General features: G+C 35.7%; 2 protein-coding genes across 2 annotated transcripts in view; one reads left to right on the top strand and one right to left on the bottom strand.

Annotated features, from left to right (window-relative positions):
* UBAC2 (UBA domain containing 2) overlaps nt 1-23,644 on the bottom strand; it is a 164,229-nt gene that overhangs the window by 121,408 nt on the left and 19,177 nt on the right. Inside the window, exons 2-4 of the mRNA XM_081130832.1 lie at nt 16,358-16,485; nt 12,601-12,720; nt 11,953-12,062 (exon numbers count right to left, since the gene is read on the bottom strand). Coding sequence (XP_080986958.1) covers nt 11,953-12,062; nt 12,601-12,720; nt 16,358-16,485 — 358 coding nt within the window. The remainder of the gene's footprint in view (nt 1-11,952; nt 12,063-12,600; nt 12,721-16,357; nt 16,486-23,644) is intronic.
* GPR18 (G protein-coupled receptor 18) lies at nt 3,969-7,973 on the top strand. The gene is made up of 2 exons (XM_081130833.1): nt 3,969-4,174; nt 6,662-7,973. Exon 2 carries the CDS (start codon nt 6,695-6,697, stop codon nt 7,688-7,690), a length of 996 nt encoding a protein of 331 aa, XP_080986959.1. The 5' UTR covers nt 3,969-4,174; nt 6,662-6,694; the 3' UTR covers nt 7,691-7,973.

The following is a 23,644-nucleotide window of genomic DNA, read 5'->3' on the forward strand; positions in this document are numbered from 1 at the left end:
CTATTGTGTCCTCAACATACCTTGCTGTTGGCAAGATTAAATTCGGTGACTCATCTAGAGCACTTAGACCTCTGCCTGATGACTATTCACCTCTGCTTACCAATGATAATACAGATAAGAGTAACAGCAGGGATAATAAAAAATCCTAAGTAACTCTTTTTAAACCAACAATCTTCAACTGTATAGACATGTAGTTACTTTTTTGTATATAGATGCCTATATACTAAAATCCTCAATCACACGCTTACTAGTATACAGGATTGGATTTATGTAAAGCAATAACACATCTCTTGTTTCTTTATCAATCCTGACTCTCCACAATGTTGGCCTGGGGTTCTGTAGGATTTCAGTGAGTCTAGGACTGCACTGCTATGTAGAAGCCTTCTCCTAAGATCCTCCAAGTGAGAGAATCTTTAATATCTTTAGGGAACTCTACTTTCATTACTGACCTAGATCTATTTTAACTTAAATTATCTATCACTTTCATTATTTGGGTTCAATATGTTTGCAAATTGCCAAGGAAAAATACAAATTAGGAAGTCAAGTGGGCAGGAGGTTCATGCTAACTTGGCTGTAAGATTATAGCTATAAGTTGTTGAGATTTAAAAAAAAACAGATTTAGATAAAGTGTATCTCAATTTTCTTTACCTAGAAACCACTATTCAACACATCTTCCCCCTTTTTATTTAAAAAATTTTTTATTGACTGATTCATTTTAGAGAAAGAGAAAGGGAGAGGGAGAGGGAGAGAGAAAGGGAGAAGAAGGAGGGAGGGGGGAGAGAGGGAGAGAGGGAGAGAGAGAGAGAGAGAGAGAGAGAGAGAGAGAGAGATTTGTTGTTCCACTTACTTATGCATTCACTGGTTGATTCTTGTATGTGCTCTGAATGGGGATCGAACCCACAACCTTGGAGCATCAGGATGACGCTCTAATCAACTGAGCTACCCGGCCTGAGCAAGTTTGAAAAAGACAGGGGTAGGGAGCAAGAGTCCATAACATCAGAGTGGGAGATGTAAGGGCAGAAGGATAAGAATCTCACCCTAGTTCAGAGTACTCCTCATTTCCCTCCCCCTCTTCTTTCTGGGGACTGGCTGTCTACCAGCCACTCTGAACTTGTGCTCGGCCACACACCCATGCTGGGAAACATAAACAGTAACTACAGTGGCCCCCTCATTGCAACACTCCCATGAGGAACTGGGATAAGCCCCCTTTACACTTGCTGTGGTAGAGAGAAATATGTTAAAAACAGGAAATATAATTTTATCTGTGGCACAGACAAAACTCTAACATAGGAGCATGTTTTATAATGGGGATTTACTGTGTAAATCTATTAACTATGTCATTTCTAAGAATTATAAAATAGCCTTAACTAAACTAAATGTTTATATTCACTCAAACTGGGCTCAAGCACTAAAATGAAAAAATCCCTTAGGGCTTTTAACATCTAAACCAAAATTCAAAATAGAACTAAAAAGCTAAAACAGATTATTTCATAAAGTGAAGGGAACTCTGTAGCCCCCCCGAATATGTAAGATCCCTCTTTTGCAAGATGAAAAATTTCCCTTTCACTCATATTTCAAAACAAGTGAGGAAATTAAAGCTGCATGAATGGTCCCTGAATGAGTTAAGTTCTTCTATTTGAATAAAAATCCATTAGGTTCAAGTATTAGAGAAGCAAACTAGACACTACAAAAGTTTAATTCTTGATCCACTGTTTACTTGGATCGCCAAACAGTTTGGAGATTTTTTTCACTGTAATTCTTTTCCAACAGAAGAGTTATTGTGAAGAGCCAGGAACACAGAGAATGATAAATGCTACCGGGATCATGGAGAGAAGGGTCCCTGCCCTTGTGTCCCTTACCTAAGTCTCACATCTGATTTGTGACTGGCAGGTCCCTCCTATAACTGGTCAAAATGTCCCTGATGCTGACACCTGGCTCAGTAATTGGTCCATGACTCCCTCAACTCTCCATTCCTTCACCTACTTTTTCAGTCACACAGTCAAGCAATATTTATTAAAAGTCTGTTATACACATACATATACAATACATGCCCACCCTCAAGGACCTTAGTTTACTGCAGGATAAAAGGCAAGCAAGTATGCAATAATAATACAAACACACACCACTACAGGGGTAAGTACCAAGTGCTAAGGAACCTTACAGAGGTGAGTAACCAACCCAGCTTCAGAAGCCAGAGAAAACTTCTTGGAAGAGGCATCATTGAAACTAAAACTAAGGATCAGTAGCCGCTGGCCAAGCCAAGAGTTGGGAGTGCAATGGTAAGGAATGTTACAGGCTGGAACAGCATGGGAAAGGCAAAGAAGAGCAAATGCAGGTTCCAATGGCTAAAATGCAGAGGAAGGTGGGAAACGAGTAACAGTTGACCCAGCCTCAAGCTGTGCTATGGGCATTCCCTGACTTGCCCCTTGTTGCGTTTCTCTGAGAGACTTGAGAGAGGGGCAAGTCAGAGGGAAGAACCTCCCTGTGCATGGTAAAGGACTCGAATCTTAATGAGATCTATGCCATCACTGTATGTATTGATTTTAGCAGCACACGGGATACTAGCAATACTTAATTTCAGGAACGCTGTCACAGGCTATATGAAATCAAGGCAATGAAAAAAATGGATCTACAAGTAAGAGGTTCCTATCTCCAGCTGAAATATCACCCTCCCACACTGAATAGGAAATATAACTCCATGTATAAAAAACTGACTGATGTAATTTGGCCATGAATAGGTCCTGTCTAGTCAATAAATCAAGGTGATCACCTCAAACAAGAAGTTATAACAGCAGTGCGGGCAGAAACGGGAGTAACTCAGCGCCTAAAGAAGCTGGGCCTGGTGGGCTGAGTCCTTCAGCAAGGCATGGTCTTCTCTGGGCTGGAATCCTTCTCTCCACAAGAAATAGTTCCTTTGCTTGTTGCTTACCTATTATTCTGGCAGGCTATCCTGATCAAAAGTAATCACCAAAGGCAAGGATTTAAATAACTTTTATAAGTCAAAGACTTACTATGGTTTTGTCTGAGGGGGGAAAAAACCATGGACTTTCAAACTGTCTTAAATTAAAAAAAGTTAATTTCAGTTTATGTACCTTATAAAAGTTGACTAGTCATGCATAACCAAATATAAAGATAATTAAAATTTTAGGACAACCAAATGAGATGATGATTTTTGTTTTTTTAAGGAAAGAGAAAGTAAAAAATTTAATATTCTTAGGCAGGCAATGATTGGGGTTGCTCGCTTCCCTTTCCGTTGGTTTCATTTCCCTCCTTAGGTTAACATACTCCTAAAATGCAAATTATTCCACTAAAGACTGCCAGAGTCCTTTCTTAGCAATTTGAAGGGATGTTTATGCAAAAGGAATTATTTCTAGACTTCCACGTGACAGAAAAGGGATATAAAGCACTGGGAACTTAAAAAATAAAGCAAACTGAAGTACACACGTATATGCAAAGCAGAAGCAAATAACTGAGGATTCCAATTTTAACCATTTAAAAATATCTTAACAGTAAAAAGATATTCTATGATTTTAGGAACTTTGCAGTAAAGGGTGTCAGGTATTATTTTAAATTCATGGGATTTTTCTGGTTTCAAGTCCTCATAATCCTATCAAATGGGAATTATCTCTACTTTAACTATCTAGACATTAAGTAGGAACAACAGCTCAGAGTGGGTAGGTAACTAGACAAAGTCACACGACTTAGAAAATAAAGAAGCTATACTATGAATCCCATTCTAGTCAAAGAAATCTTATACTCTTTCAATCAATGATGCAGCCTTGAAGCATCAAAGTAAAAAATTGAAGACATTTTCCCCTTTTCGTATGATTCTCTTAAACACATGGCATCATTTCAAAGGAAGCTTACGCTGAGCACGACTTCATAAACAAATCATTTGTGAAAGAGAAAAACCACATCCAGTCAGAAGCTGAAAAGCCTTATTTCTGAGGGTACTTCCTGAAAGAGACAAAACAGCAGCGAGTACCAACTGCGATACCAAGAATTATATTTGAAACAACGTTTTAAAGCAACAGGAGAGCCTAAAACAAAGAAATATACCATTTCTTAAATATACCATTTCCAGAAAGAGAAGAAACCCAAAGATACTTCTTTTACAGAACTGGGTATACCGAAAAAATGTTTCTCTCTAGTACAGCCTTTTGATGGACAGGAGGTAAGTCGCATTTAATTAACTTCATCACAGATTTTCGGAAGTAATGCTCTACTTACTAAATTTCTAAATCACTGTTTTATTTTAATAATACATTACTGAAACCACGCTGGTGAAGAAGCTTGAAATTAGTTATGCTGTCACCTTCCTATATTATTAATATGATTTGTCATTTATTTTCAATTTTGTTTTACATTAAGAGTAAATGTAATTTTGTTCAACTTAAGGAAAATGTTATGATAAATTATAAGCATATTTAAGAGTAATCATTTAGTTTCAGTTACAATGTTTCACAAAATGTACTTAAAGGTTTTTAAGAAAAGAAAGGCTATCGATCATCATGGAATCTAAAGCTTTTAAAATGCTGACTTGAAAGCCAATCACTTTTCCATATTTATCTAAAAATTTATCTGTGTGTGCGGAGCACAACTTATACTGGCAATGCCTTTAAAACACATGCATCATGCATATTTTTTTCAGCCTTAAGCAAATTGAATACAAGTGTTGGTGACATATAAGCAGTTTGAGCCCAATTGGGGGTGTGTGTGGGGGGATTTACTCAAAAATGGTTTGTAAGAACAGAACTTATGTGACAAAATAAATTGGGGATGAGGACAGGTGAAGGGAGTTCTGAGGCACTATTACAGGAGAAAATAGGGTACAACATTTCATTTACGTTACAATTGCTACCATTTAAAAATTCACTGAAAGTTAAAAATAAGAGTGAAGCCTCCAAAATTATTCTCCTTTGTATGACACTGAAGATTTAGTTTTTCTATGTAGTACATTTCTCATTTGACAGAAATTAATATTCTAGTCACATCAGTATTTGGAAATTTTAATTAACACAGGCTTTTAAATATCAGAAATCTGCTCCAAAATCATATTTCACCTAAATATTTGGCAAACAAGGAAGGAAGGAAGGAAGAGAGGGAGGGAGGGGAGGGAGGGAGGGAGGGGAAAAACAAACTCATATCTTGTGTTTGTCCAAATCAAGTGTTTGAATTATTTTTAAATGATCAACAGCCCATGATGCCACTGACCAGACTGCTAACCTCCCCAACAGGGCTGACTTAGAAACAGCCCACTCTACAAAGTGACATTTTTGAAGGAAACTCCTCTTACACCTCCATATTTCAAGGGGAGGCCACAAGGTTCCATTTCTCTGTAGTGACTCTATTTTTAAAATCACTGGTGTTAGTTAGCATTGCATAACGGGTGATGGAATTTTCACACTGAGGGGGATTGATGATATATATATATATATAATCACTAAACTACTTTCCATTAGAAATGAACTTTTTTTTGGTGATGGGAATTAGTTTTTGCATACACATAAAGTTACTGAATGATGTCTTATTAGTAATCACTTGTGTTTGATATTCCTTTTTAAAATGTAATTTGACAAATAATACTTAAGCTTCTGTAACTAGGTAGAACGAGAACATGAAAGTTACTAATACTAACAATACCTGATTCTCAAGGTACAGCAGTGAGATCTGCTTCGAGGACACTGGTAAACACTATCTGGAAGACTCAGCATTAGGCATACCCAACTGTGCAATAGAAACTAGCTCATCTATTGCTCTAAGAGTAAAGTTCTTCATCTGTGGACCATAACACAAGACACTGCTGTTTCTAGAACTATGATAATCTAGAGAGAACATAATACTATGAAGAAGTATTTACCACTTTAAAAAAAAAGGCTTAATGGCCAACTAAACAAGTCTTCACTGACAAACTAGAGAGTAGTTTCTGAGGTCCGCCTTATCAAAGGCTCCTTCCTTCACTCACCTACCAATTCAGTAAAGACCTACTTTTTGAATACCTACAATTTACTCCATAGGCAATGAGGATAAAACAGTGAAAAAGGAAAGTTCCTGATCGCAAATGATAATTACTGTGACTATTCAGAAATTAACTGGTCATATGGTTCCTTTATTAGTTTTCTAATACATATCTTGTATATTAATATTGTATTGAATGAGCGAAAAGTCATTATTTGATATTAGTAACCTGGGTTACAAAACATTTAAACAGAATGAGGATGATAAAAAGTGGCAAATTATATTGTATTAAAAAAAAAAAAAGTAATGTAATGAAAAAAACAGATTCAAAATTCAGAACGGCCTTTCCCCAATTAGTCCCAATCAAAGAATGCTTATTATAGAAACAAAAGCTACCCAATTTCACACTACAGGGGAAAGAAATCATAAAGGTTATTCTTTGTGGGAGAAGAGAGGTGGGAAGGGAGAGAGGAAATGAATAAAGTGGCCAGTGCCTATGACACACCATACCACTTTAATCAGTTAGTACAGGTTAGTAGTAATACCTAGGAAATGTATTTATTAATAAATACTAAGGCACATACATTGACTCTATAATATACTCTCAAAATTAAAATCCACTGCATGCCAAGTATGAGAATGCTAAGCATTTATTTTTCAGCATAGGGTTTTATTCCTCCTAATCTTCTCAACTATTTTATAGTTTCCAAGTTCATGCCCACCAACAAGCTATAAGATGAGCACCTCTCACAATCAAGCTCAACCTGGCTCTTCTAACAGCTCATACCCAGATGAGTACAAAATCGCAGCCCTTGTCTTCTACAGCTGTACCTTCATAATTGGAGTATTTGTTAATGTCACTGCCTTATGGGTTTTCAGTTGTTCCACCAAGAAGAGAACCACTGTAACTGTCTATATGATGAATGTAGCATTATTGGATCTAATATTTATCATGAGCTTACCCTTTCGAATGTTTTATTATGCAAAAGGCGAATGGCCATTTGGAGAGTACTTCTGCCAGATTCTCGGGGCACTCACGATGTTTTATCCAAGTATTGCCCTATGGCTTCTTGCTTTTATTAGTGCTGACAGATACATGGCCATTGTGCAGCCAAAATATGCCAAAGAACTTAAAAAAACATGCAAAGCTGTGATAGCATGCTTGGGAGTCTGGATAATGACCCTGATAACCACCATCCCACTCCTACTGCTCTATGAAGACCCCGATAAAGCTTCCAACCCTGCCACCTGCCTGAAGATTTCTGACATCATCCACTTAAAAGCTATTAACATATTGAATTTCACTCGACTGATATTTTTTTTCTTGATTCCTCTGTTCATCATGATTGGGTGCTACTTGGTCATTATTCATAATCTCCTTCATGGCAGGACATCTAAGCTGAAACCAAAAGTCAAGGAGAAGTCTATAAGGATCATCATTACGCTCCTGGTGCAGGTGCTCGTCTGCTTTGTGCCTTTCCACACCTGTTTTGCTTTCCTGATGCTGGCTGGGGATGAAAACAGCTACAATCCCTGGGGAGCCTTTACCACATTCCTCATGAACCTCAGTACCTGTCTGGATGTGATTCTATACTACATTGTTTCAAAACAATTTCAGGCTCGAGTCATTAGTGTCATGCTATACCGCAATTACCTTCGGAGTGTGCGCAGAAAAAGCTTCCGATCAGGCAGTATACGGTCACTAAGCAACATAAACAGTGAAATGTTATGAATAAGTTTTTTGTCTTCAATCTCCTTAAATTCATTTTACTAATTACCCTAGAGTGAGTGGATATTTTGTATATTATCAAGTCACTTCTCTCCTGGAAAAAAAAAACTTTAAAAACTCTTTTGTGGGATCTTATTGTGGCAACATAATTAAATATTCTAAAGTATTCTAATAAATTCATTACTTTTATTCTTAAAACTTGTAAGGAACATTTTCATGATGTATTAGTAGAAAACATCCAATTTGTGTTTCATTTTCAAGCCTTATCTAAATATATAGTTGACTTAACTTTTTGGATTTAATACTATGTGCAAGTGAATCATGACGTCAAACCAGTCAGAAGGAAAAAAAAAAAAATCCAGCTCCTGTTTGAAATAATTTGATGAAAGTATTTTCCATCTAGATGCAGCTCCCTTTGGTTTAATTTATACTCAGGATTGGTGGTCCAAACCCAACATTTTGTGTTCCAAGCCAAACTTCCAGGATCCTTACAAAAATAACTATGTTCATCTCATCACTGTTATTTGCTGCAGAGTAAAATTAGTGAGCAAGCACTTGAGAGAGCCTATGGAAGACCATGCCATCAGCCTTCCCCTACTGTAAATTCATTTTCTTTTGGAAATAGGCTATGGTCATTCAATAAGCACTTACTGAGAGCCTACCAAGCATCAGACTCTACTTAAAACCAATGGGGGAAACCTAACCCAGGATCCCATTTCTGCCCAATAATCCAAGTTTTCCCCTATGACACAAGGTTTCTGCTATATGGTGAAATATCTTTCTCCAATATAAAGATATTATATCTTCTTATGTGACTGAACATCACATTACATAAGAGATTAATTTTTTTTCCAGGTCATATGTCACATTATAGCACCAGTCAGGGACCTTGCCATTGAATTTCCCCTAATAAAGTACAAACCAAGTAACTTCTCCATTTCAAATGAAGTGAACTATATAATCTGAAAAGCCTGTATTCTAAATATGATAGAAGTATACAAATGAGTGAACTATAATTTCCTCTCTGCTAAATCACTTTTATTACTCTTAACATGATCACCTCCCAATGGGACTTAGAGTCAAATCAATGCATTGGTTATAAATTGATTTCTATAATTAACATGGGTAGATTCATATTCTTTAAAAAAATTAGAAACACAAAGGAGCCTGATCATAAAACAGCATTTTAGTACTAGAAGTTCCCTTAGATGATCTGTTTTAAATGTAAAGAAACTAAGGTCCAAAGAGGTTAGGTGACTTGCTCAGCTAAAGAACCAGGATTAGAGACCAAATTCAGTTCTCTTCTCATGTCAATCATCAATTTTTTAATAGAAAGGAAACAAGCTTCCAGAACGTACAACATTCTCCTAGCTACATAAGATAAAGGAGTCAAAGTGGTACTAAGAGATGTAGTTTCTCAATGAAGAGAAAACTACTTGAAGTTTTTAGTTTGAACAATCAAGCAAGATACTTTTGTAAATTCCTTTAAACAAATAATTATTTCTAAAACAACAGGAATAACTCCTGTATATCTAGGGTTATGGTATGTATATACAGTCATGGCCTTCTCTTAAACTACACAGATTAATCTGCTCTTGTGTAATTTATTAAATGGCAAGTTCTCTGCAATGGCTTTTCTTGATGAGAAGAGTTCAATTTGAGAGCACAAAATGCAACAAAAGGCTTTGTTAACACAAAGTCAACAAAGTGAAAATGTATGCCATGGTTCTCACAATAAAATTATAGATCATCTAAACCAGTTAATTAAAAAAATCATTTTATTCAGTGTTGTAATTAGATACATTTAAACATGATATATAAAAACTCAAAATTCCACTTCTCTGGAGGGGTTTGATTCTGGGAAACAACATAACATTCACATATAAATACTAACAGTTAAAAAATAATAGGTATATAAGGGCAGAAGTGTGATAGGCGTGTGTTACTGGAAGCACCTAATATAGCTTTTAGTAATGGAGTGATCTTTAATGTCAAAACCTAATGGTTACTTTTTCTGAATATGACTCTAGAAAGATCAGGAAAGTAATATGGACTGGAAATAGAGAATTGGGAAACAAACAATAGATGTCAAGAGTAGCTGAAGTCATGGGAGTACACAAGATAGCCCAGAGAAAGAACTTGAAATAAGCTTGATAAAGGAGCCGTAGACGGTAAGGTCAAAAAGGACCAGGAAGGAGTAGTGTGCTAAGACTCAGTGGGGCAGGTTATTTCATGAAACAATGGGAGGTCACAAGTATTTAATGTGCCACTGAAAGGTCAAATAAGACAACTGAAATTAAACCATTGGCTTTAGAAATTAGTTGGATACTGGTGAGATTTATAAGAGAAATTTTAAAAGTGGTACAGTTAAAAAAAAAAAAGGAGAAAAATGGGAGAGAATTAAATAGGAAGTGAAGAATTATAGAGAGAGGAGATAAATGTGGCATTGATGGGAAAAAAAGGGAACAAGATATTATGTGAAAAACTTCAAATTATAAAGCAATTGACAAAAAAAGAGAGAGTAGTTTCCTCTCTTGAGTTTTTGAAGCTTTGCTATCATCAAATAAAAGATATATTTATAAAATGCAAACTTTCTTTATTGAAATAAAATTTATGTTCCAAGAAGTCCATGTCTGAGAAAGCTTCAAGATTCTAAAAAGCCATACTCTCATGTTTCATGATTTGAAAGGAAAAACAAGTACATTCCTCATTCAGGGGATGGCTGACTTAACATTTACATTGTCTTTCAAAGGGGATCCTCTAACTTTTGAATTTATTCAAGTTTGCAACTCTTGCTATGAACTAATATTTAAAAAGGTAAATGCCTTTCTGCTTTAAGAATAAATAAAAATATTCCCAGCTTCAAAACTTAATCAATCCTCCTTATAGGTACCAGTTAACAGGATTCCATAAAGAACTGTCATTCATACAAAGAAATAATTGTCATTCAACTCTATGTGCAGTAGAAAAAAGGGTCATCAGACAAGGGGACAATGTAAATAAGAGTTAAGAGCTATTTTACTACTCATACCCAAAATTTATTCTAAGACAAACTCACATGACAAATACTGTTCTATATAACTCAAGTAGGCCTTATAGAGAACTAAAAAGAATTGGCCTGGATGAGAAATGTTTGAGAAAAACCAATGATTCAGTAAAGCTTCTGCTTTCCTGAACTAACATGAAATCATTCCTGATGACTACACTATTTCCCACAATAGCAGAATAGTCAACTCAAACTTCTCGGTCTCATTACATTTACAACCTGTGGACCTCAACAAAATTACGACACAGAAGTTTGTGTCAAATTATTATTCAGAATCATACATTATTAAAACAGCTAAAGGTGGACACTCATGCCAACTATAAGTAAATCTCATAAAGGACAGCTACAATGTAAATACTAACAATGTAAGTGTGAGAACTATTAGATCACTAACTATATTTTTAAAAGAGGTCCAAAGTGAATTTGAATCAAGATATATACAGTCAAGAAAAAAAAAGGCAATACATACAATCATCTAATAGTTCTCAAAAACACAAATTAAAAATTAAAATAGGGCTGAAGTTAGTACACATAGAATTTTAGATATCTGATATCTTCATTTCAAAGTATCTCTCAGTTGTAGTCTCCAATATTTAATTCAAAGATACTTCAAGGTCACTCATATGTGCTAACAACTCTGCTCCTGGATACTAGGTATTTCATAAACTAATACATGCTTTTTTGTTTTGTTTTTAAAAAAGATCAACACAATATGAAATCATATACACTCTGAGTTAGGTGGCCATTGCAGGTTGGCTAAAAATAACTTATATACTGACTTCATACTATCTTTGGTGGAAGTATATAAACAATATCAATTTTTAAAAATATTCTTCAGAAGCTTAACTTCAGACAAATTAATTTTTTCCTAACCTAACTTAATTAAACTCTGTATTTTTGTGTTTAGTTCACAAAATTACACAAATTTTCACTATAAAATAAACACATAAAATTAATTCTATCTTCAGAGCCAGAACAAGAAATTCATTAAAAATTTCCTAAAATATGGGACTTCAAAGCTAAAAAAAAGAGTGTGAAATAAATTCTGTTTCAAGACCATAATGAAAATGTAAGTATACATTGGATTTTTTAATACATAAAATCAATTTTACTGTATCTAAAAGTTTAAAAATATTCTTTTATTGACTTTCATGTATGATAACACTCTAAATCAGATTTAATTAGTTATAAAATAAGCTAATCTTTGTGAGCTACTTACAATCCAGAAGGCAAATTCCTGGATGCAGTGATACCAAAGGAATACCACATAGCTTCCACAAGGACAAAGTCAACCAAGGCTGACAAAACCCAGGAGCCCAGCAAAAAGGACTAAAAATAAAACAAAACATTATATAGAGGCGTCTTTCAAAAATAAACTAACATTTATTTAATTAGAATCAGTTCAAATATATACAGATATATATATATATATGTTTGTTTTTATTAGAATAGACTTTTCAAAATGAGAGAGTAAAACTACATTAGTCAAATGCATTAACTTCCATAATTTCTAAGTATATTGAAGAAAAGATATTTATAGCATGATTTACTTTTAATAAGTAATGCACAAACCATTAAGCAAAATAAGTGATTAGAATTTTATTAAAGTCAAAATCCTAATTAAAATGGTTATTACCCACTCATACCTGATATTATTATCTATTATCATCATCATTATTTTATTATGCTAGTGGCTTAAATTTAAAATTTTTCTTTGGTTAATGTCCATGTTCCAATTCAGATAGAGGATCATGTAATTAAAAGATAATTATTAATAATAACAAAATAAAACTATTTAAATATAATAAAAAATTAAAAATGTTTTTTCTATAACCTAACAGCAAAGGGAAAATACATAAAAACTTACTGCAAATTTTCTGCTTCCGTATCTTCTTTCAAATATCCTAAAATTATAAATAAGCAGACTACTGCAGAAAGTATCTTTCAAATCAAGACAAATTATTCTTCCACATATCAGCCTCCAAATCTAGATGGGGATTTAAAAAAGAACAATAAATAAGAGTAAGATTTGTTCAGGTTCCTCCTTAGCAAATTTATTATGGTTACTTTATACTGCTTATTTTGTAATCTCTAATTTAAGCAAAATAATGATGCATACCAAAAAGGAAAACCACATATGTGTTTTACCTAAGAAATGAGCTCAACCCTCACATACTAAAATTCTTTCCATAAAATGGCACAAAGGGCACTTAAAATTTTTTTGCTTATTATAATAAGGAAAGGTACTCTCATTAAGACAACAGTAAATTTCCTGTAAAAAATTTTAAGATTATGTTTAGTACGATAAAAAAAATTTATATACGTGAGCTGGAATGAAAGGCTAACAGATGTTCGTTTTTGTGCTATTTAATAAAACAAAGGTGTAACTGAAAAGCTATTTAGGGATAAACTCAATAATATCCATTTCTAAGCTTAATTTTAATGATCAACCTACTTCATACCAACCATGTACAAGACAATTTATGGCAACTGTTGCTAAATATTCCTAGGTTTAAAATTTTTAAATAATTTAACTTTTAGTTTATTTAAATCTATTTCTCCTTGTGTGAAAAACACATAAGGGGATATATAAAGAAGAAAGAACTACCCAAAGGCCTATTTTGAGACTTCTTAAATATTTTCCAGAACTTTAAAGATAATCCCAAAGACATGTGCAAAACATTCTGATATTTCCCTTTCACAATTACCTTACAAGACATGTTCAACAAATATTAACCCTTTCTTTTTTGATATTGTTTTTATTTTGGTAAAATATAAAATAAAATGTATCATTTTAACTATTTTTAGATGTATAATTCAGTGGCATTAAGAACATTCACAATGTTGTACCCCCCTAACCACCATTTCCAGAACTTTTTTTTCATGATCCCAAGCCGAAACCCTTTACCCATTAAACAATAACTCCCCATTCTCCCTCCTTTCAGTCCCTGGTAACCATTATTCTACTTTACGTCTCTAAGAATTTGACTATTCTAGGTATCTCATATAAGTGGAATCATACAATATTTGTCCTTTTGTGTCTGGCTTATTTATTTCACTTAGCATAATGCCTTCAAAGTTCACGTTAAAGCATATATTAGAATGCCATTACTTTTATGGCTAAATAATATTCCACTGTATGTCTACACTAAATTTTTTAAATCCATTTATCTGTTAATGGACATTTGGATTGCTTCCACCTTTTAACTACTGTGAATGCTGTTGCTATAAACATTGTTAAAATTAACTCTTTTAAAATAAGAAGATACACAGAGAAAGCATTTTGTCTAAGGTCATATGACCTGTGTTCTTGCCAACAGATATAATAACAGTAATACAAATGATAATAGAGATTATACCAACTGTCAAAACATTTCATTTCTGTTTCAGCTCCAAGCAAGACACCAGGCAGTCTTTGTTGTCAGTGTACTCCAAAATATGAGGGCACTGGACTGGTTTAGGGATGGCCACTAGAATTCATTTCACGTGCCAATCTAACTGAAATGGAAATGGCTGCCTATAAATCTATGTTAAGGTCATAGCTAGGTTCAAGGAGAAACAGCACCATAATCAGTTAGCAATGACCATCATGGACACACAAATGGAACACAGGTGAAATCTCTAAACTAAATTTCTTTTCTCCCTAAGAAATTCCATGACTCTGCACCAGAATCACACTGAAACTTTAGGCCAGCATATCCAACCATCTACATGATCAAATGAGACAGTACACGAGAGTGTTTTATAAACTATCTAGTGCTTTACAATTATAAGATGATGGTGACTGTCACTTTGCAGAACAAAGATACAGAAACCATGAAAGACAGCTCCAACTCTTCTATTCCCCACATTTAAAACTCTTTAAAAAGTACTCTACGCAGGGCCAAGCCCTGAGAGCCACTAGGAAAATCTGTGGGATTAAGGAAATTTTAAGACTTTTCAATTATTAAAGCATAACTAATTGGGTTTATAGAGCCCTATTTGTTGTTGTGGGGTTTTTTTCTTCAGTTAATGACAAAAAAAAACTAGAAGCTACACTTTTAAATAATTTGTGTTTTATAATTTGTCCTACGCTCAAGGACACAGAAAACTGTGACCTGGTTACAAGTTTACTAATCACTGGGTATTACTAAAAGGTGACTGCTCCCTATGAAGACTGATCACTGACTTGCACTCGGCAAAGCACTACTTCTGCATTTCAACCTGAAACACACTTCAGGCAGGATCTCTGCCTTTAGTGTCAAAACGTGAGAGATTCCACCCTTGCAAAATGAAGCCCTTCACCAAGTGCCCCTTCTGCCCTCATCCAATGTAACCGTGCACTAGTCTCCAACCACGCCTCCAACACAATACTCCTAAGGATCTGAAGTTCATATTGCTTCTGGTAGCAAAATGCCCCCCTCTCTCTGCTGCTAATAAATTGTCATCCCTTACTTCAGATCAAATGGAAAACTCATATCGCTTCAGTTCTCCAGGGCTATTCCATCCTATACTGGTCCCTACTTCATTTATCACCCCATGAGGATTTCATGTACACTTGTGTCTTACGTACATGTATGTTTCAGTTTCCCAAGGCAGAACTGAAACTTCATCTCTGTAGCTGCTCTTAAAAAAGCAAAGTGAGAGCTTCTCAGGAGATTCTAGCAGGGGAGCGTGGCTATTCACAATCCTGGACAGAAGTGGGGTTGTCCTGTTTATCTTCAGAGCATAAATGCCCATAAAGTGGCACGGTGGAAGGGGATGTTGCCTACTTATCCAGATTAACCAAAGTAACCCCCCAAATCATGAAGGTACCAACTCAGGGCCCAATGGCCCTTCCAATCCCTCACAGCAGTGGTTCTCAGCCAGACTGGGCAGCCAGACTGAGAACCATTGCATTATAGCAACTTAAATCATACAGAAGCTACATTATATTCTGACAGAAAACAGTAATATAAATAATAACTGAAAAATCTTCGCAGAAACTTGGTGAAGCCAACCTCAATGGTATTAATTACATTATGAAGAAAAGGTGGATTATTGTGCTTAAAATGGATAATTAATTAGCAAAGAAAAGGTGGCAGGTTTACACACCACACTTTGCACTAACACTCCAACTCACAGATAAGACCTAGCACCAGAGTGTTCAATGAGATCAGCCCATAAATCTTAAAAATCATAGGGTTCTGCTCTTCCCAGCAGCAAAAATCCAAGAGAAACTTCCTATTTGGCTTAACCACCACTATAAAAGTAATTTGTAGATTCACAATCTGTTAAAGCTTAGATTACCCAATCAATATTCAAAGTGATGCAGGTTTTTGAAAATGTTAGGCATGCATATTAATCATTAAAAAACAGATTTAACATTGTTTTTAATTCTCTTGAAAATTATAAATTGCATTTTCATGCATAAGAAGTGAAACTAAAAAGAGATAGTACCTAGTATTGCAACTGCTTCATTATAATCTGCTTTGCTGAAAATATCAATAAATAAAACTAAAGAACTTGTCAATAGAATATTAATGATAAACAGTATTTCTTCCAGATTTAGAGGCTTTGAGGGACTAAGAATAACAGAAAGAAAAGGCAAATCTAGGAACAAATCTGCCTTCCCCCTTCCCAAAGGCCAATGAAGCAGCGCTCACCTGAAAGTCATCCTTGACTGCTTGGAGGTCATACAGGAAGAACCTCTGGCAGTGAGGCAGGAGAAGGGTCAGCAAAAGAGACAGGGCACTGGGGACCAGCAAAAGACTCTTAGATAGAGGTGCCTTATCTGGAGGGAAAAAGAAAACCACTCTGAGAATGATTGTTCCTAAGATTTAAAAAAAACACATGAGTGAAAAACAAGAGAATTCATTAAAAAAATTGTTTTAGATGAAGATAAACTTCACAAACTCTGGAATTTAGTTCTCATTAACATATATTTCAAAACATTTACCTGCAGAGGTAACTAACAAAAGGGCACTGAAGAACAAGTGGAATTTACTGGCAGGGGCTTCACTGTCAGTTGGCTCTATTATGAGACCAAACCAAGTTTATAGCCAGTGTCTTTCATAAAATTCCTTTCAGAAAAGAGTCACCAAAGTGTAAAGAAATAAACAGAAGAATATGCTTTCTATCAAATCGACCAGTTAGCTCTTGGGCATGTGTGGGATTCACATACATAAACACATTCAAAAGAATTAAAACGTGGTTTAAAGTGCTAGCATTACTGACTGCAGTGGCCTACTGAGATTTTCCACCATAAGTATGACTGGAGCCCAAATTGGTTTTTCATTTAGAGCCTTGTCCACTTCCCTTCATTTCCCCTTCCCTCCATCTGTCTCAGTGAAGCATTTTAGCCTGAGGGGCTCCCCCCCCCTCCCACCGCTGGACCTGAACCCTTGTTTCCAGGCACTATTTGAATACTCATGGTTTTGTATCTGTTTTGCCTTCCCAACTACATTAACGATTCCTAAAGAAAGGCCACCTGCCTTCTCTTTTCCATATTGGCAAAAAGGTCAGCACAATCCCTTGCACCTATGAAATGTTCAGATCATTAACAGGCATACCACAGAAAAGTATCACTGATGGAGACATTCTCAGATGGTACTAGGAACACTAATAGTATTCACAAGAAATTCCCTGGGAGCAAATTTATTAACTATAGTTGGTAATGTGGTTACTGAGCTTGTTTAAGTATATAAAAATAGACCAACTGTTTCCTCTCTGGTAAGATCTTGTAACCTCTAAACTGGAACCATTAGGAAAGTGGTTGCATACTGTCTTCATGACAGATACAATCAAGGCTCCAAGGAATCTAAAAATAGAGCTCCCCAGCCCCCAGATAAGGGAGCTCCCCTTTGCCTTGATAAGTGTAGAAGAAACAATAAGTATACCTTAAAAGTATAGCAGGGCACCACTGCAGTGAGTTTAACCAACCTAAATTCTATCTCAAGCATTTAATCCTCAGTTTTCCTCACTTGTAAAATGAAGATAAGAAAAGCTACCTCAAAAGTGTTATGAAAAAAAAAGTGTTATGAGAAGTAAATGAAATAAAGAATAACTCTAGGGAAAACTGCTTCTACCACCACAATCACACCACTCCAGGAGAATGGGCTCCTTGGAAAGGCAAGCTCCTTTATTATTCTAACAGGACCCTAGACCACCCCTGATGGAGCAGGGGTGATACAGGGGCAGCTGGAATCATGTTTCCTTTAACTTGGGCTTCCACTGATCCTCGTGAAATGGGCTCCATCATTTGTTGCTGCCTCTTCCCGCCAGCTCCTGAGGTAACTCAATATTACTGGAGAAAATCAAACAGCTGGGCTGCAAGATTTCACGGTAGGTTCAGAGTCTCAAATCTCAATGCTACTGCTTTTCTCTAGTAAGTCTATTCTTCAACTTATTTCACACCATCTCATCCTCTCTCCTCAAACCTCCCTGCTGCACACTCCCAACTTGGCTTATATGTCACCAAATGAATAAATGAATGACATGCTTTAGTATTCTCAACCATTCTCTAAAATTAATAAGCACCTACTCTTGACCATGCATTATCCTAGGCCCTGGGGTACAACAGGAAGTGATGGACAAAGTCCCTCTCCTTTTGTGGTGCTTGCAGTCTAGACAGGAGAGAAAAGAAAATACACAAACCAAAGTAAATATGTAATATGCCAGATGGAAATAAATGCTATAGAAAAATTATGCAGGGTAAAGAGTGTGGCTATGTCATCCATCATGGATTTCCTGGTTTCTTTCAAGATACATGAGAGGACTGCCACATACTCATTCCCCATCCCTAACTGAAGTTAGGTATGGCAACATGACTCGCTTTGGCCAAGTCAATGTGATAGACATTACTTCCAGGCAGATACTTAAAGAGCCTGTGACTGGTCTTTCTCTCTGCTAATGCTCAAGATGGTGGCCATACAATTAGCCAGATCCTGGAGTTAAAGACAGTGTGAAGTGAACTCTCAGGTGACTTGCAACAGAGGGATACCATCAGTGAGAAACAAACCGTGTTGTTTTAGGCCCCTGACATTTTGTAGTTTTTTGCTACTGCAGCATAACTTAGCTTATCCTGGTTTAGTGGAAAACATAGTGCTAACAGGGAAAGAGGGGTACTATTTTACATAGGGTGGTTAGAAGGCCCTTCAAATCAGGTGAGATTTGAGCAGAGACCTGTGGAAGTAGGCCTTGCAGTTATCTGTGGAAACAGTATTCCTGGCAGAGGAAACAGCAAATACAAATGCTTTGAGACAGGAACATGCTCAGCATGATTAAAAAATCAGTAAGGACGTCAAGGCAGCTAAAAGCAGATAAGCATAAAGCAAAAAGGTAGGATATAAGGTCAAAGAGGTGGGAGAGCAAATAGTAGAGGCCCATAGGCCATCAAAACGACTTTAATCTTTCCTCTGAGAGTGACGGGATGCTTTTGAGGGGTTCAAGTAGTAGTATCACATGATCAAACATGTTTTTAGGATCACTTTGGTTGCTAAATTGAGATGAGATCACAGGAAAGTGAGTGTAGAAGGAGACAAGGTAGAAGGCTATCGTGATAATCCAGGCAAGACGTGATGGTGGCCAGGGCTAGGGTAGTTTAGGCGAAGGTGGTCAGAACTGGGAGATGTTTGGAAGGTACAGCAGGCAGGATTCACTGGCTGACTGGGTATAGAAGAATATGGGCAAATGCAGAAGTCAAGGATGACTCCAAAGTTTTTTGGGGCAGCTGGAAGAACTGTTGCCAGTTACTACGATGGACAATTGTATCACCTTTGCCCTTACCATGCCTGCAAGATCTGAGCTCATCTTGCAAAATGCTCCCTAACCCCCATGTCCACCTCCATCTGCCAGTACTCCACCCTCTACACTAGTGCTATTCAAAGTAACCAGTCCACAAGCTGCTACCAGTCCACAGTGAAGTTTGTGCCAGAATGTGAACCAATGTACTGCAGCGTCCTTCAGGGAGGAAGTCCCACTATGAAAAAAATATATCATCTGAACTAAATATGTGTTCTGCTTGAATGTCACCTTATTTATGAATACCCATGTAACTCTCTATTCCCTTTGCTCTGGTTTATTTTTTCATACTATTTATCAACAACTGCCTTATTAAATAGTGGTCCATCAAATCTATCATTCAAACTGATTGTAAGATACACCATTCTTTTACATGTCACTAAAAAAGAAACACTGACAAATATAATTCTAAGATGTCATAAATTATAAGGTACAACCCAATTTTAGAAACACTAAAATGTGAAAAAATTCAATTTAGAATCAAGAAATATGATTGTTTGTGTACTGTCCATCTTCCCATCCTCAGTCCTCACTAAATAGAAGCTTCCTGAAGACAGCAACTTAGTCTGATATGTTTACTGCTGCAGTATTCCCCATGCCTATAACAGAATCTGGTCCATAAAGGCAGTCAATAAGTGTTTGTGTAATTAAAGATGACTGATGTATAAAAGGTACTCAATAAGTACTGGTTGAAGAAACCCAAGTATCTAGCAATGGATAAGTGAGCAAACAAAATGTAATATATACATACAATGGAATATCTATTTACTCTTAAAAAGGAAGGAAATTCTGATACATGCTACACTATGGATAAACATTTTGGACATTACACTGAGGAAAGTAAACCAGACACAAACAGATAAATACTGTATGAGTACACTTACATAAGGTAACTAAGTACTCAAATTCTCAAAGACAGGAAGTAGAATGGTGGTTGCCAGGGGCTGGGGGAGGGAAGAATGAGAAGTTGTTTAATGGGTAAGAGTTTCAGTTTTACAAGATGAAAAGAGTTCTAGAAGTAGATGTACAACAATGTGAATATATTTAATGCCACTAGATTGTACACTTAAAATGGTTAAGATGGTAAAATTTGTTATGTATATTTTATAATAATTAAAAATTAAGATTAAAATAAATAAAGTCCTTACTGAATTAATAACTAGCCCTTTTTACACAGCCATTTTAATTCTGTCCAGGACTAAACAAACCCCTAAAAATATAGATCTGATAACTTAAATCAGATAATTCCACCATTAAGTCCTCCTCATAAGATGAGCAAAAATCAGATCCCAAAAACCTATTGTAAATTGAGAGAACTAAAAAGAGAAACAGATAAATCCACAATATAGTTGGAAACTTCAGCACTCCTCTTTCAGTACTCGATAATACAAGTAGAAAGAAAATCAGTGTTGTGGACTGAATTGTGACCCCCCCCCCCAAATTCATATGCTGAAGCATTAACCTCCAATGTGATTATATTTGGAGATAAGACATTTAAAAGGTAATTAAGATTAAATAAGATCAATAAAGGTGGAGCCCTCATCCACAAATACAGAGGAAAGACTATGTGAATACAACAGAGAGAAAAATGGCTATAACCCAAGTAGAGAGGGGGAAAAAACAAACTTGCCAACACCTTCATCTTGAACTTCCAGCCTCCAGGTCTGTGAGAAAAAAAATTTCTGTTGTTTAAGCCACACCATCTGTGATATGTTGCTTTGGCAATCAGTAAGAATATAGAAGACTTGCCCTAGCCAGTTTTGCTCAATGGTTAGAGCATTGGCCTGCGGACTGAAGGGTCCTGGGTTTGATTCTGGCCTAGGGCACGTACTTCAGTTGCAGGCTTGATCCAGGGCCCCAGTTGGGGCGAGTGTGGGAGGCAACCAATCAATGTGTCTTTCTCACATCTATGGTTTTCTCGCCCCCTCCCCGCTTCTTCCACTCCCTTTGAAAAAGCAATGGAAAAAATACGCTCAGGTGAGGATTAAATATATATGAATATATATGACTTAAAAAAACAGTATCAATCAATTTGACCTGACTGACATTTATACAACATTCCACCCAACAACAGCAAATAACACATTTTTTTCAAGTGTTTATGGAACGTTCTCCACTGGTAGACCATATTCTGAGCCATAAAACACACCTTCATATATTTCAAAAAATTAAAATCATATAAAATATGTCCCTGACTACAACAGAATTAAACTAGAAATCAACAACAAAAAGATGGATGGAAAACTCCCCAAATACCTAAAAATTAAACAACATAGTTCTAAATAATATCTAGGTCAAACAGAGAGTCACAAGGGAAATTAGAAAATGTGTTAAACAGAATGAAAAGTGAAAGTACAGCCAACCAAAATCTTTGGGCTGCAAATAAAGCTGTGCTCAGAGGGAAATTTATAGCATTAAGTGCTTATATAGGAAGAGAAATGGTCTCAAATGATGATGTAGACTACAAGCTTTTAAAAACTAGGAAGAAAAGAGCAAATTAAACCTTAAGAAAACAGATGAAAAGAAATAATTAAAATCAAAGCAGAAATCAATGAAATAGAAAACCAAAATATACGAGAGAAAAAAATCAATGAAACTAAAAGCTGATTCTCTTAGAGGATCAATAATATTAATGCACTTCTAGCAGATGATCAGGAAAAAAAGAGAAGACATAATTACCAATATCAGGAATGAAGGAGGGGACAGACATCACTACAGATCACATAGACATTAATAGGATAATAAGAGTTTGCACAACATTGTGAAATGTACTTAATGTCACTGAACTGTACACTTAAAAATGATTAGAATGGTAAATTTTATGTATGTACTTTTTTTTTATCACACATACAGTAATTAATTTTTAATAGGAAATAAGGGGATATTGGAAACTACATTTTGTCCCTAAATTTGACAGCTTAGATGAAATAGACAAATTCCTTGAAAGATACAATCTACCAAAGCTCACTCAAACAGAAACAGATAACTTGAGTAGTCCTATAGAAACAAAGAAATTGAACTAGTAGTTAAAATTCTTTCAACAAAGAAAACTCCAGGCCTGCTGGCTTCACTGGAGAATTCTAACAAGCATTTAAGAGAAAAAGAAAACGAATTCTACACAAATTCTTCCACCACACAGAAAAGGAGAGAATACTTTCCAATTCATTTTATGAAGCTAACATTATACTAATACCAAAACCAGACAAAGACACTGAAAGTAAACAACACACCAATATATCTTAGGAACACAGATGCAAATTCCTCAACAAAATATTAGCAAATTGAACTGAGCTATACATAAAAAGGATAATATATCACGACCAAGGGAAGTTTATACTGGGAATGCAAAGCAAATCAGTCAATGTAATTCACTATATCAATAAAGAAAAATGTACTGAATAACTCTATTCACACCCTGCACAATTATCTGCTTATTTGATGAAGCCAATTTTTGTCAATTCACGAGGCAAAATTGGCCACTTATGGCCTGATAATAGTCAATGATAGGATACTGGCTGTGTAGGATACTGGCTGTGTAGTCAATGATAGGCTACTCCTTTGATCTAATCTTATGAATACTAACCAACATTTATTGAGCACTTTCCAAGTGCAAAATACCATACAGAGTACTTTATATGTACTACCTTGCTCCTGACACCTCAGGACCAAACCTGCTACTTCCTCTACCAAAAATGTTCTTCCCACACCCAGTTTATCCTGATCATTCAGGCCGAATTTCTAATAGCATCTGAGAGTGGCTTTTACTTGTGATTTTATTGCTCTGGAGCACATCATCCTGTTTATTTCAAAGCATTTTTCACTATTTGAAAATTATTTTCTGTTAATTTCTTTTTTTCCCTTATCAGAGTGTAAACTCTCTGAAGGGTAGGGTCCTTGATTGTCTTGCCCACTGTTATAGTCCCATTACCAGAACAGCAGCGGAACACAATACTGTTTTAGTAAGTATTTGGTGAACAAATAAATTACACAAGGTAGACTACCCTCTCCAAATTTGTATATATGAAAAAACTGCAACTTAAAGATTAAGTTACCTGTCCATGATCACAAAATGTTTTAGCCTGGGTTCCACTGAAATGAAAATGGATGACAAAGGCTTGGATACGGGTAGTTTATTTTGGAATGTGATCCCA

Source organism: Miniopterus schreibersii (assembly GCF_964146895.1).
Source record: "Miniopterus schreibersii genome assembly, chromosome: 2".
In the NCBI taxonomy this organism is placed as follows: Eukaryota; Metazoa; Chordata; class Mammalia; order Chiroptera; family Miniopteridae; genus Miniopterus; species Miniopterus schreibersii.